Source organism: Bicyclus anynana, chromosome 6, assembly GCF_947172395.1.
Source record: "Bicyclus anynana chromosome 6, ilBicAnyn1.1, whole genome shotgun sequence".
Lineage (NCBI taxonomy): Eukaryota > Metazoa > Arthropoda > Insecta > Lepidoptera > Nymphalidae > Bicyclus > Bicyclus anynana.
Window position 1 is genome coordinate 4173047 of NC_069088.1, and position 14738 is coordinate 4187784.

The 14738-nt window shown below is 40.4% G+C and overlaps 2 protein-coding genes across 2 annotated transcripts; one reads left to right on the forward strand and one right to left on the reverse strand.

Moving 5' to 3' along the window:
- Positions 1-697: 697 nt before the first annotated feature.
- LOC112048718 (CD63 antigen-like) lies at positions 698-5498 on the reverse strand. The gene is made up of 6 exons (XM_024086368.2): positions 5451-5498; positions 4461-4655; positions 3795-3971; positions 3214-3306; positions 1899-2018; positions 698-1162 (listed from the first exon to the last, which is right to left on the reverse strand). The coding sequence occupies exons 1-6, from the start codon at positions 5496-5498 to the stop codon at positions 986-988; spliced, it is 810 nt and encodes a 269-aa protein (XP_023942136.2). The 3' UTR covers positions 698-985.
- A 1394-nt stretch (positions 5499-6892) lies between these two features.
- LOC112048698 (uncharacterized) lies at positions 6893-14430 on the forward strand. Its single transcript, XM_052882134.1, has 10 exons — positions 6893-7015; positions 7607-7669; positions 8524-8685; positions 9310-9441; positions 10272-10348; positions 10811-10900; positions 11717-11872; positions 12366-12493; positions 13241-13347; positions 14050-14430. Exons 1-10 carry the CDS (start codon positions 6893-6895, stop codon positions 14224-14226), a joined length of 1215 nt encoding a protein of 404 aa, XP_052738094.1. The 3' UTR covers positions 14227-14430.
- The last annotated feature ends 308 nt before the right edge of the window (positions 14431-14738 follow it).

Here is a 14738-nt window from a genome sequence, read left to right on the forward strand (position 1 = left end):
AAAACTACAAAATAGCAATATAAAAAGCAAAACATGATCCGTACGTATATACACGTCTATAGTCATTAGAGGAGCGTGACGTAAGTCTGCCTGTTTCTTAATATAAAATGATTTTTAATTTTATTTATAAAACCCGAGAATCTCTCTCGACGACTTACTTGTTAAACAACGCTATTCTGATTCGATCGATTAAACATCATATTTTTAACTCTGCATTCGAATAATTCGTCTTTATTTCTCTGTCTACAATACGTCTACTAGAAATCTCTAGAGGGAGAAGACGAATACGAAACGTTTGTTTTCCGAATAACTGCGAATTGTTATCTATTGCTTTATAATTGAACAGGTGGGTTTAAACCAACTTCAGGGCGACAAGTTATGTACTTGATGAGATACTGTAGCGGATTATTATACGTCATGCATCCCAACAATTAGTGTTATGGGGCAATTACACTACACGATAACAAAAGCGCCCACTGAGTTATAGGAACCATAATTTACCTCACACAATTATCTAGACAAATTTTAGTTACAAAAATACCTACCAATTTATTGCACAAGCACAGAATATATAATAGTACAAGGTACTAGGATCCTTAGCCTTTTTTAGTGCAATATTTATCGTGTAGTCTAATCGCCACTTTAGGCGGGTGCACCAACTCACGTTGTGTAATCGAGGCAGACAGCGAAGGGTGTGTAGGTTGTAACGCCAGTCACACACGATCAAGTCAAGTCTGTAGCGCGCTTCGAGGTGTGGACAGTAAAAATAATGCTGAAATATGGTTAAAATAATGGTTTCATAGTAACCTTGGGCTGTAGCCAGATCATACATCTATTCTTTAACAAGAAAGGCTATATTTTCGCTTCGTAAACGAAAACATGTATAGCGGCGACATTCGTTATGAAAAATCATTCTCATTCAGAGAATTGATGTGTGTTGATTGGCTACAGGACTTTAATCGTGTGTGACTGGCGTAACCATCAGTTAGACGGCGTTTACACCAACGCGCGGCTGTGAGGCCGGAGTGGGCAGTGCTAAGGGTGAGAAGGGTGAGGTGAGGCATGCGATACGCAGCGGCTGAGGCGACGGCTTGTACCCGTCCGCCGCGCGCTCTATCACACCCGTCACCAGGGTGTACGCCGTCGCGAACAGCGTCACCGCCTGATGGAGTGAAAACACCGTAAGAGAAAGTTCCTTTACTTGTCAGCTGATGGGTTAAGATTTTAATTGGACGTTCCAGTGGTAGAATATTTTACATGAAACTATTCAGCTGATTTTGTGTCGACAGGTTTTGCTGTATTAAAAAACCAAGGTCATGCCGTATTAAAAAGATCTATCCAGGGAATCCGAGAATAGAAGATCTATCCAGGGAATCCGAGAATAGAAAATCTATCCATGGAATCCGAGAATAGAAGATCTATTCAGGAAATCCGAAAATAGAAGATCTATCTAGGAAATCCGAGAATAGAAGATCTATTCAGGAAGTCCGAGGATAGAAGATCTATTCAGGAAATCCGAGAATAGAAGATCTATCCAGGAAATCCGAGAATAGATCTATCCAGGAAATCCGAAAATAGAACATCTATCCAGGAAATCCGAGAATAGAAGATCTATCAAGGAAATCCGAGAATAGAAGTTCTATCCAGGAAATCCGAGTATAGAAAATCTATCCAGGAAATCCGAGAATAGATGATCTAGCCAGGGAATCCGAGAATAGAAGATATATCCAGGAAATCCGAAAATAGAAGATATATCCAGGAAATCCGAGAATAGAAGATCTATCCAGGAAATTCGAGAGTAGAATATCTATCCAAGTAATCCTAGAATAACAGATCATTCTATCTATTTTGACCAGGAAAGTCTGTTCCTGGCTCGAGGACAATTAAATTCAGAATACCTTCACAATGATGATGGCACAAGCGAGCACAGCAACGGAGTTGGCAAATATGCGCAGCTCGGCAAGCGCAGGGCGCAGGCAGCCCGCGGTGTGTAGCGGTACCTCGCATGTATTTGCATTCTGAAATAGGTAGATGCAGATAGATAGATAGATAAAAGCAGATCCTAAAATTGAACCATTAGTACTAGCATAGCAATTACCTGGATTGGGGGACTCTTTAGCAGTCTGTTCTTACAGTTTTTTATTAGAAGATCCTTTTTTCCGCAACATGGAGCTATTTTTATTTTTGTGATCAAACTTAAAACTACTTTTACGTAACTTTAAATACCACAGGTATGTTTTGAGGGTTATTAGAGTCTCGGTGACTCTGTTGCTGTCTCTTTACGAAGTCTACGTTACTTTATCATCAGCCTAATTAACAGCCCATTACTGAGCTATAACAGTACAGGGAATATAGAGCAAACCCTGCTCCACTGGCAGACGCACCTGGGAGAAATTCCATTAAATTAATGGGATGGGATGCGAATGGGATGTTAATTTTAAACTCTTTGACGACCACTGTCAGTGGTGATATTGATTACCAGGATCAACCGCCTAACGTGCTGTCCGAGGCACTGGGGTGTACCACCATCAATATCCAACTTCAGACTGAGAAATTTTAGCCTGAAAAGTTCAGTATTTCATAGCCTGACCAAGAATTTGAACCCACCAGATTCTGAAATACGTAAGTCTAAAGCAGTCCTGCAATAAAAATCATTATGCCGAGAGGTGCGGGAAGTAGCGAGGAAAGTAAGCAGGATATTTGCGTGGCGACGTTTCTCATCCTGCTGCAAATATTTGTGGAAATACCTCTACAATTATTCGCGCGAAAATTTCCAGGAGTACAGCATTGTAACATCCTGACAGAGCGGGTGCGGTGGCTGGGATAGGTTGACTTGATGGTAAGTGATGTTCCAATCTAAGATGGAAGCAGGCTAATTTGTTAGGAGTAGGATGAAAATCCACACGTCTTTCGATTTCTGCTCGGCATTGTACCGGAATGCTAAATCGTTTGGCGCTACGTCTTTGCCGGTAGGTTGGTAACTAGATACGGCAAAAGCCTCCCACCCGCCAGACCTGGACCATTAAGAAAACCTCAATCGGCCCAGCCGAGGATCGAACCCAGGGCCTCCGTCTAGTGAATCCACCGCGCATACCATTGCGCCACAGAGGCCAAATAAATATGGTACCCCAAATATAGAGTTCGGACTGTGGTGGCTTTGGAAGACAGCAGTATCAAGGGTCCAGATCTTCCAATATCCAAGTATAATCGTACCCTTCCGTTCCAAACTCTGCCGCAGCACGAGGGGGGTAGAAACGCCCCATACTTGTACCAGTCCGCGTGAGACTTCACACCGCAACATTTTAACTGAGAACAACAATCTATTTTAAACGAAATCTTTAAGTGGCATTAGTACAGTAATGTAGCAAGTAGTAAATCTACTTTAAGTAAAAACCGCTATTTATTTCGTTGAAATTATCATGTTAGATGATCGTAAAAACTCTCATTAAGTACTATATGTAGAGTCCCCGCAAGATAAGTCTGCGCGCGACTGGCGGCACAATTATGTTGCCAGCGTTAGTGATCCCGTTTACCCGCCAAGATATAGTTAGAGATAGACGACAAGATGGCTCCGATTTTGGCGCAAAATCGTGCGCACACTCTAGTAGTGACTCGTTATTGGAATCGAACACTGAGATGCATAATACGCCCACTAATGGTCCATTTGCTTGCTTCTGTTCCTCTTGTTCAACTAATGCTCATCTAGTGACATTACCTACGTACCTAATACCTATCATTCCAGCTTTAGGCTACACCGTTTCGTTTACATCCAGGATTGACATTGAGCATAATACCTCTAACTGCATAGAAGAGAAAGCGCTCTTGACAGCTGGGTCGACCGCCTCGTAGGCCATAGACCGCAGCATGCTAGAGTTGAGCAGAGCCGGCTCGCGTACGGCCCGCGACAGCCCTGTGATAGACGTCATGCCCATAGACAACAACATCATCCCGCCGGACACTAGTATCATTAGCTGGAAAAAATTAAATGAAAATAAAAGTCTGAAATTTCACCTGCGTCAACGGTTCATTAGCAATGATCCTTCTAGCATGGCGATCTTTGGAGTCTAATGCATCAAGCAGCAGTTGATATTTTCAGAGCCATCCCAGACCTGACTTCAGTACTCCATACAGTTTTTGACCTGAGCCGGGTAACGGGTGAGTGTGAGGTATGTATGTGCAGTGATCTTATTGAGGACTAGCTGACGACGCGCGGTTTCACTCGCGTGGTTTTCGTTCCCGTAAGAATACGGGGATCATTTATAGCCTTCCTCGATGGACATGAATTGGGCTAAATCTAACACTGAAAGATTTTTTTCTTGAGATTAACGCATTCAAACAGACAAACTCTTCAGCTTTATAATATTAGTATAGATTCCCAGTTTTTAAGTCATAAACCCAAACCTTTGCACCCTCTGCACTAATTAGCCGTCCGTGTATGTTATCTATGAAGGTTTACTCACAGTTGCCAGCAAGGAGGTAGATCTCGGATGGTACGGCACTAGGGTCGCCAGCCAGCAGGCTGGAAGGCAGAGCAGCGCCCCTGACATGAACAGCACGCTGGAGCCCAGCTCAATGCCGAGGTCTGACGTCCAGAAGTAGTAGGACATACGCATCGTGCTCCATAGCGTCGACACGCCAAGAATACCTCCTCCACTCTGCAAGTTATGTTTAAATGCAATAAGTGATGTTTTAAAAAGCCTCTTCACATACACATATGAATCTAGATGTTTAGGCTTAGGGTAATATGGTGATTAATAAGGTAAGATAAGCTCATCGGTGATAGCCCAGTACCTCTGACTCCGATTCCGAAGGGTTCATTCCGAAGGGTGGGTTCGAATCCGGTCTGGGGCACCTTCAACTTTTCAGTTGTATGCATTTTAAGAAATTAAATATATATAGGCCTAACACTCTCAATTCTGAGCCACCAGGTTATGAGAGTAGTAAGGAGTAATTCACATCCACAGATCGGCATCGTACGTATCGGACGCAACGCATCATTTTATGGAAAGTCGTACAAGTCGTGCTTCCACTGATCCGCATGGTACGGACCGCATCGAATTTTATCTACCGTAAAATAAAAAATCCGATTCGAAATTCGTACAATGCAGATATGTGGACGCCTACGTTTAGTGTATGGTTACCGGTGCCTGGACCGCTATGTAGGGTGGTTTTTACGAAGTTACACTTTTTATAGGCAAGTGAACGTCTAATACGTGTTTGAGTAGATATCTATAGTCCGCGCCAAACTTCTAGTCCACTCTGATGTAGCAGCACGTTAATCTGCGCAGGTATAATAGCCCCGCTGACTCGGCGAAAGTTAAACATATAACCCGTGCGCATTAACTTGATAATCTACCAAACAAATCCATACAAACACAGTACAAACATAGTACGAGCCAGGTGTCAAGATAATCCGCAATAGCTTTAGATATTGAAGTGAACGAACTTACCAACAATAGACCAGAGCAGACGAACAAAACCATTGCGCTGTTTTTCATTTTGGTGATAATTGAAATATCGGGTATAAAATTTGTATTATCTAAGTATTTTTTTGTTAAACACAGCTTTATTTAGTTTTCATTATAATTGACAGTTAACATGACAACCCGGAGAATTTCAAGGTTTAAAAAAAGACATTGCATTTATTTTTCTGTTTTAAAATATGATACCTTCATTGAATCCTGATAGACAGGCTCTGTGAGGTATTGAGTGTGCATAATCTGAGGACCGCATTCTGTTTACAGTTTTGAACTCGGAAAAGCATGCAGATTACGATTCTGTATGTTGCCAGGAGGTTTGTTGATCCATTTTTTGTTATATCTATTTTATTGCTAGTTTTTTTAAGAATACCCGGTCTGGCTGGTGGGAGGCTTCGGCGTTGGCTAGTTATCACCCTACTGGTAAAGACGTACCGCCTAGCAATTTAGTGTTCCGGTACGATGTTGAGTAGAAACCGAAAGGTACACAACAGTTACAAGTTAGCTTTCATCGTAGATTGCGTTATCACTTACCATCAGGTGAGATTGTAGTCAGTAACTACCGTAATACTAACTTATTGTAGGAGCATGAGTTATCAAATCTTACAAAAAATAGTAAAGTATGGTATGACACTATCGTAGGTTCTTAGATTAATAGAGAAAGTAGAAGAAAAATGTGGGTGACGGAATGATTGAGAGAACGATTTCAGAATCAGACATTTCTTAAGAATGTCAATTTATACAACCTCCCTATATTATCATATCTATATTTTTAAAATTTATAAACCTTAAATATTTCCTTTTAAAAGATAAATTATTTGTGAAATAACGTAATAAACACTGATTCGAACATATTGTAGAGTATACCTTTTGTAAAGGTAGATACTTGATATTTTCAAGTAAAGTAAGTAATTACGTATTTAACTGATGAAAACAACTCATCAGACAATTTACAGTGTTACGACCGGTCGTATCCTTAGCTGCTTTTGTGCATGACTATCGTGTCCCGGGCATGACGTCCGGACGTATCGGTATCAACCCTTAATCGGCTCACTGCTGAGCTCGAGTCGCCTCTCAATGAGAGGAGTTAGACCAATAATCCACCACGCTGGCCCAATGCGAATTGGCAGACTTCACACACGCAAATAATTAAGAAAGTTCTCTGGTATGCAGGTTTCCTCACGATGTTTTCCTTCACCGTTTGAGATACGTGATATTTAACTTCTTAAAATGCACACAACTGAAATGTTGGGAGGTGCATGCCCGGACCGGATTGGAACCCACACCCTCCGAAACCCGAAGACAGAGGTCATATCCACTGTCACACGCGCGATGACAGTTTTTTTTAGCTTTCGAAGCGTTAGCGTTTGTAGAAAGAGAATCGACGTGTACATTGGCTACGGCCCTTCCCAGGCATGCATCCCCGCCGAGAGCGCGCCTGCGATGAGTTGCTCGAAAAAATGCAGTTGCCATCGCCACCGCCAGAACCGGAAAAGACTCGACCACCTCGCATACGCAGGATGCGGGAGTTTAAACTTGTTAGTATCAAAGTACTAGCGGACAACCGTGCCTTCGTCCGCCCTTAGACCTTAATCTGGCCCTGGCCCAAGCAGACCTCTACTAATTGTAAACTACCTCCATTCCAAATTTCAAGTTTTTACGTCAAGCGATTTACAAGATTTCGGTTTTAAATATATAATGTTATAATGCTTGTGACCGTCAATACTTAGGTAGGTATGAATACTCATAAAACTTACATTGGACGTAAAACTAAGTACTATTCCGCTTTTCTTTCTGCGAAATTATTTTATTTGCATTAATATTTTTTGCCCTCTGCTGGGAGGTCCGTGTCTCGGAGGACACTTTAAAAATATTTAAAATATTTAAAAATATATAAAATAGTTTTTATAAAAAAAAATATCCCGTTAGATCGTTGATCATATACATTGACAGAAAAGTAACGTCTTGCGAGGCAGTAGTTAGTGTTCTCATATAAAGAGAGAAGGCTCCTCTCTCTTTATAGGAGACGACTACGTACCCAATTTTAGGTCGATAATGGTGATTGTTATATTTATTTAAGTAGGTACAAGCTACATTATATTGAACTAAAGCCCAAAATAAATTTCCAGCCACCAAGATTTCCGTTACTAACAACAGAATTCTACGCTTCGTGGTGCAATCATCAGAAAGAGGTAACCTCGTAAATAGCCGTAGGAACCTTGAATTAGGTGCATTTTAGGTTCCACCAAATCTTCATAAGAAGTTACATGTACATATCAAGGTACATGTAACTTCTTTTTGTTGGTCTTATCAAGATATTTAGTATAAGATAGATATAAGATTGAAGTTAAATGGTTTTAAACCAATGTTTAAGTTTTTATATATTGGTTTCAGTTGCAGTCACTCAGTAAGAAATGAATTATTATGTTTCTATGTAAAGTAATAAGGTTCATTATTATACGGGGCTTAGGCCTTTGGGTGGGACTTCCAAAAATAACGGTATTGAGCCGCCAACGGCTCCCTCCGACATGTTTAATTTTGTCAATCCACCGTTGGGTCGTTGGGCCTTAACTATCGGCCCTTCGAACTACGAGTAGGCACTGGTATGTCCTCAGCCCATAGCTACTTTAGCTTTTTTGAGTCTCTGAGCCTTCTTATGAGTCCCATAAGAAGGCTCACAGTTTCACGCTTCAGGCTTCGTCTGTTTATCCGGGATAATCTTTAGCGCAGCTAAACCGATTTGAATGGGACTTTCACTGGAAGATAGAGAAGTATATAGGCTTCTTTTTACCCCGCAGAAATCAATGGTTCCTGTAGAATTTGTGAAAAACTGAAATGCGCGCTTGTGCTCTAGTATAGTATAGTAATATTTTAGAGAGGTAAAGTTTGTATTGTAGGGGGTAATCTCTGGATGTACTGAATGGATGAAAATTATTTTACTACTAATAAGCTATGCTATTAGTGAGTGTCATAGGCTATGTTTATCCCCGTAGACTCATGGGAGTGAAACCGCGGGGCGTCGGTTAGTTATTAAATGAAATTACAGTTGCAAATGGCAAAACACAAGGTGGACGATCATCCCCCTCGGCTGATACCAGAGCTGTACCTCAAGCCGCGCCGCCTCAACTACTACGCGCGACAACTGGAGGAGAACATGCATGTCAACAAGGAGTTGCTCAAGCGGATCAACCTCATACAGAGGACTGGGGTAAGCCATGCACATTGGAGGAACACTCGAGCAAGTAAAGACGGCCTCCGTGGCGCAGTGGTATGCGCTAGGCCGGTTGAGGTCTTTGAGGAGGTTTTCCACTAGCCACACCTAATTAATTTGTACATTAAATGGTGGGAGGCATCGGCATGACTAATTAGCAGCCTATCGACACAAACGATTTAGAGTTCCGGACGATGTCGTGTAGAAACCGAAAAGGGTGTAGATTTTCATCCTCCTTCTAACAAGTTAGTCCGCTTCCATCTAAGATTGAATCATCACTTACCATCAGGTGAGATTGTAGTCAAGGGCTAAGTTGTAGAGAATAAAAAAAGCGCCCCTCTCTCAGCAGCTATCATATTAATGATGCAATTGCGTTGCATTTGCATTAAATGCAGTGTATATTTATTTTCAGAATCGTTTTAACCCGGCGAGCATTGGGGTTAAAAAAAGTTACATCAAGAACATGGCAGGGTGTGACATACCTACCCAAAACCGATTGTACCATAATCTACTTAGGTTAAGTTTAGTTAATTTTTAAAAAGTCAATAGGTTCAGAGATTACAACCTAACAAATTTTACCTCTTAGTAAATATATGTGTAGTATATACCTGTATTATATAGGGATATGTGGATTGTTGGATGCACCCGGATATGTCGGACACATACAACAAGTTGCTGTGCAAGCAGAGGCAGCGCGCGCTCGACGAGATACGCAGGCAGAACCTTTACTTCTACTCCAGACTACTTAGAGCGGTAAGAACAATCATCATCATCATCATATTAGCCGATGGACGTCCACTGCAGGACATAGGCCTTTTGTAGGGACTTCCACACTATACTGAGCCGCCTGCATCCAGCGAAACCCTGCGACTCGCTTGATGTCGTCAGTCCACCTGGTGGAGGGTCGGCCAACACTGCGCTTACTAGTGCGGGGTCGCCATTGCAGCACTTTGGGACCCCAACGTCCATCGGCTCTTCGAAATTAAAGAACAATAAACAATATTTATTGTGCCTTTCAAATATGACGAATAATCGTATTCCCCTCCAACAAGACGTAAAAGACTGTTAGGAATTGAATTTTTTTTTACCTCGAGTTCGGGCCTTTTACCGTTGAACTATTTTAAGTACAGGGAGCAGCGTGTGACATCCCAACCCAACCAAACGATAAATAAAAAAAAAGCAAAACCTGTTGGTATAAAACTTATTACACCTGCTCCAGAGAAGTTGTCTGAATTTTGAGATAATATATTGTCTTACGGCCAGTTACTTCATCGCAAGTAACAGTCAAAGTAACGTCATAAATCAAAAGTGACGGTCTTATTCACTGAAAAATAAAGTCTTCTTTACTACTTACTACTTTTACTGTTACTTTAGCTTTACATGAAGAAACTGGCTGTTAGTAGATTATTTTTTTTTTTTTGTTACTACAACCTTGTACATATGTTTTCTGTGCTACGACTGAGATGAATGTAATAAATCCTAATTCATTGAAATGAGAAACATTCGCAAAATCTCGTTTGGCAATAACGAGTAAGTACGAGTAAGTATAAAAACATTTTGATGTGATTTAAAATGGTTTTCAGAGATCTGAACAGCCTCTTACAAAAGAACTAAATGAGCTTTGGAAAGATACAAAACACAAACTTATTTTGGGCGCATCGTAAGTATTTTTAATATAACATTTCTTTTATGAAACTTTGACTACTTCTTCTATGAAATTCATGTAATTGTGTTTCCCGACATTTATAATTTAAATATATTCAAAGCAAGAGTGAATAGGTATCATATAGGTAAGCGCGTTCCATCTTTTGCTACAACCTTTGCAGACCGCATTTTTACTTTCCATCAAGCATAAATTTTAGACAAACGCGAGCCCATATTTTATAAAAAAAAAATTAGCTTACTTGCGTCTTTTACCCATTTTCGAAATCCAGGCTGTTTACCGTACTTCTGTTTATGGAATCGTAACTTCCAAGCGGCTGAATCTATTCGGATGTATTTCTAAGAACGCAAAGATTAAAATTAACTTTATAACATAAAAACAAAACACCACTTCGACCACATATTCCCTATAACAAAAGGCTGGAATTATTGGTTAATGAAACTTATTTGCTAATTTCAGACTGCCATTCATCTTGTTTAAGACTGAGAAAATACATCGCGACATAATAGATCCAGCTTTTGAGGCACCGCCGAATGTGCAACGCACCAAGTAATATCAGCCAATCACAACTTCAACATGTCAACTGCTACTATCTCATCATTATCATCATTATCCGATGGACGGATAATGGGATATAGGCTGCTTTTAAGAACCATCAAACACGACGGTCTTGAGCGACAAACAAACAGCGGCTCCCTGTTAGGAACCCATCCTTCATCGATTCTTTGAACTATTTGTTCAGCCCATTGCCACTTTAGCTTTTACTAATTAGTAAAAAAAATAATTAAAAAAATTCAACCGACTTTAAAAACATAAAACTGGCCGTAACCCATTGGTATGCGCGGTAGATTTACAAGACGGAGGTCCTGAGATTTTCTTAATTGGTTCAGGTCTGACTCTTCTTTGAGGTCTTCATCATCAGACCCCTTATGACAGTTACGGCCCATCTAGATGTTTCTTTATCGAAATCGAAAATTCTTATCAATACAAATAAATCAAGTTCAATCACAAGGTAGCTACTGCAAATCGTTGAAGAGTTCCCTTAACCGTCCCTTGTCTTCATCATCAGACTCCTAATGACAATCATAACCCATCTAGGTGGAACGTCCTCATCAATACAAATTAATCAAGCCCAAACACAAGGTAGCTACTGTAAACCGTTACGGAGTTCCATTACATGTTCTTCGTCGCCATCATAAGACTCCTAATGACAGCCAAAACCCATCTAGGCGGAACGTTCTCATCAATACAAATTCATAGCGCATATGTTTATGTTCAGCAGTGGACGTCCATCGGCTGATTGATAATGATGATGATGATTTCTGATATGAAAAGTCTTTATATTGTAAGTGCAATATGTTTTAGAGTGATGATGGAGATCTGGGTAGTCGGCGGCTCCAAAATAGGCAAGGTGATCATAGAACTCTTCAACGATATAGTACCAAGAACGTGTCAGTTTTTTCTTAATTTGATACGTGGTGATGGCTCTGGACACGCCTACATGGGCACTAGGCTTCACAGGTGCGTAGATATCCTTTTTAAAGCTTTTATATTTTTGGGATCATAAGGTCATATTTAGCAAAATGTAGTATTGTAAAAGGTATTTCTGCGAGCAATTTCATTGAAATAAAGCTGAAATACCGACTAAAACTGTTTATGAGTCAGTCCTATTTTATGAAATGAAATGTAAATATCAGAGCGGACTAAAAACTTTGACACTAGATACCTACGCGTCTTCGTTCGCGTGATTGTCAGCTTTTTACGATTCCAGCTGGAACTATGGACTTTTCGGGATAAAAAGTAGCCATAGGTTACTGAATAACCTCCTCTATCTCCAGTAAAAACTCGTTGAAATCAGTCCAGCCTTTCCAAATATTAGACCGGGCAAACACAGACAGACAATAAATTAAAAAATATTATTTTAGTAGCACTTCAGAAAACACAGATATTTTGAAATCACAGACAGACACAATTTTTTTATAATTATATATTGATGTATTGGTATTGGGCACAGGATCGTTCCGAACTTGTATTGTCGCGGAGGTGATGTCACCAAAGACAACGGTTTCGGCACTTATGTACCGGAAGGAGAGGAGGGGCCGATGAGTCCGGAGAACTTTAGACTCAACCATTCTGTACCTGGTATTTTTTTTACTGTTCATAATCAGTATTTTTATAAGTGATAAATATACGTAAATACCTTAGAATATAAACATAAGTACTCGGATATTAAAAACAGCTACTGTACCAAATAAGCCGTCAATAATATTTTTTTTATATTAATTATAGCCACCCCGTGGTTTCAACCGCGTAGTTCCCGTTCCCGTCCTGTTGGGAAGGGTATAAAATATAGTAGTATAAACTCACAAATAACGTAGTTTTCTGTTAGTAAAAGAATTTTCAAAATGATTTAGTAAATTCGCATATCAATATTTGACTCTGTAGGGAACACTATTGAATGTTAATAATTATTACCAGTATTAACATGCGACCAACGTAGTATCTCAAGAAGATATATAGACAAATGTCAACCAATAACGACGAAATCGGAATTATTGCTATCTCTTTCATTGCGTTGGGACTTCTTTGATCTCGCACTTCTGTGGTAGGAAGGAGGTCTGTCACATGTTCCTATAGTTTGGCAACTTCGTTCATAACACTCCCGATGGTCCGCGCGGGGCGTATAGCGATGAACGAAAAACCCACGACTCACGATTTCACACCCGCTCAGTCTTTCCCCCCGTCGCCCGCATATCATGGGAGTGTCATCAACGAACTTGCTAGACCATACAATAGGTAGATAGACTCGTTCTTACCTATTGAAGGTGCACTGGCGATAGTTATAGGGAACTATGGAGTGAGAGAAAGAAACTGGTTATAATTTTGCAGGAGTATTATCAATGGTCGTGACTTCTGATAGTGAGGTTTTCGGCCAGTTCAACATTATCTTTAAACCTTTACCTCAATTTAATGGAAAACATGTGGTATTTGGAAGAGTAAGTTACGTGTATTTTATCTACTTCATTTATTAACTGTCTTTTTGAAGTTAATTATAGCTTGGCAAATTCGTTCGCAACACCCCCTAAGGTCTGCGGGAGCCGGGAGGCTGGTAGTAATGATAGATAAACCCACAACTGAAGTCTTCTGAAGTCACCACGACTTTGAAGTCTTCGGTCTATCTAGTGGAGGGTCAGCCAATAGTCAATACTATGCTTTCCGGTGCGAGGTCGCCATACAAGCACCTTGGAATCCTAATCTATGGGTTCTTCGAACTATGTGCCCTGCCCATTGCCACTTCAGCTTCGCGACTCGCTGAGCTATGTCAGCCATACTTCTCACCTAATGACATCATCATCATAGACAACCCATATTCGAGTTAGGCCTTAGTCCACCACGCTGAACAAATGCGGATTGTCAGACTTCACACACATAGAGAATTAAGAAAAATCTTAGGTATGCGAGTTTCTTCACGATGTTTTTCCTTCACCGTTTAAGACACGTGATATTTATTTTCTTAAAATACCCATAACTGAAAAGTTAGAGGTGCATGCCCCTGATCGGATTCGAGCCAACACCCTTCGAATCGAAGGCAGAGATCATATCCACTGGGCATCACGTCCCTAATGACATATATAACCCTTAATAATGATGAGATGCATGGTAGTGGGGCATGATGACGACGGTTATGATGATTGCAGATGATATCTGGTCCAGCTCAAACGCTTGAGCGTATCAGCGCGCTGGGTCTACCCCTGGGCACCGCCACTGCCGACTGCATCGTCCGGTACTGCGGCTACTTCACGCGCACCGGACAGTATCGAGAAGGCAACCCCAACACTATCAAGTTCCCGCCGCGACGCAAGCTCAAGAAGTAGAGGGATTTCTTGCGAAAAGCCTGTTAATTAAATTAATAAAAAAATAATAAACATTTAAAAAATATAAGCCTGTAAATTATTACGTACGTTGTATCAAATTTGTTTTGGTAAGTATTTCGTAACAAAAATGCTTGCTTAAAATATACGTGACAGTAAGGGAGCCTTGTAGTGATGTTCAGTGTTTTACGTTAAGATGTGCTACTATATTTTGGTCGCATCATATATTGTTAGCGTGTGGAAGATGTGGGTATAAAGTCATTAATTTTATTAACTTGCAGTTTAAAGTCTCTATATTTATGCCAGGCCAATAAATGTATGAGTTATAACGTTTGCCCCTTTTATGCGTTTACCGCTTATTTTTCAGTAGACCTATTTGTTATCCTATTTTCGGAAGACTCTTTGGCTTTGTGTTTAGGTTGTTAGGAACGTAGGTAGACAGGTAGTTCAAGTATAAATTTTTCTTTAAATGCAACCTTTTCACAAGATTTATAGAAATTTTGGCAGTTTTTGTA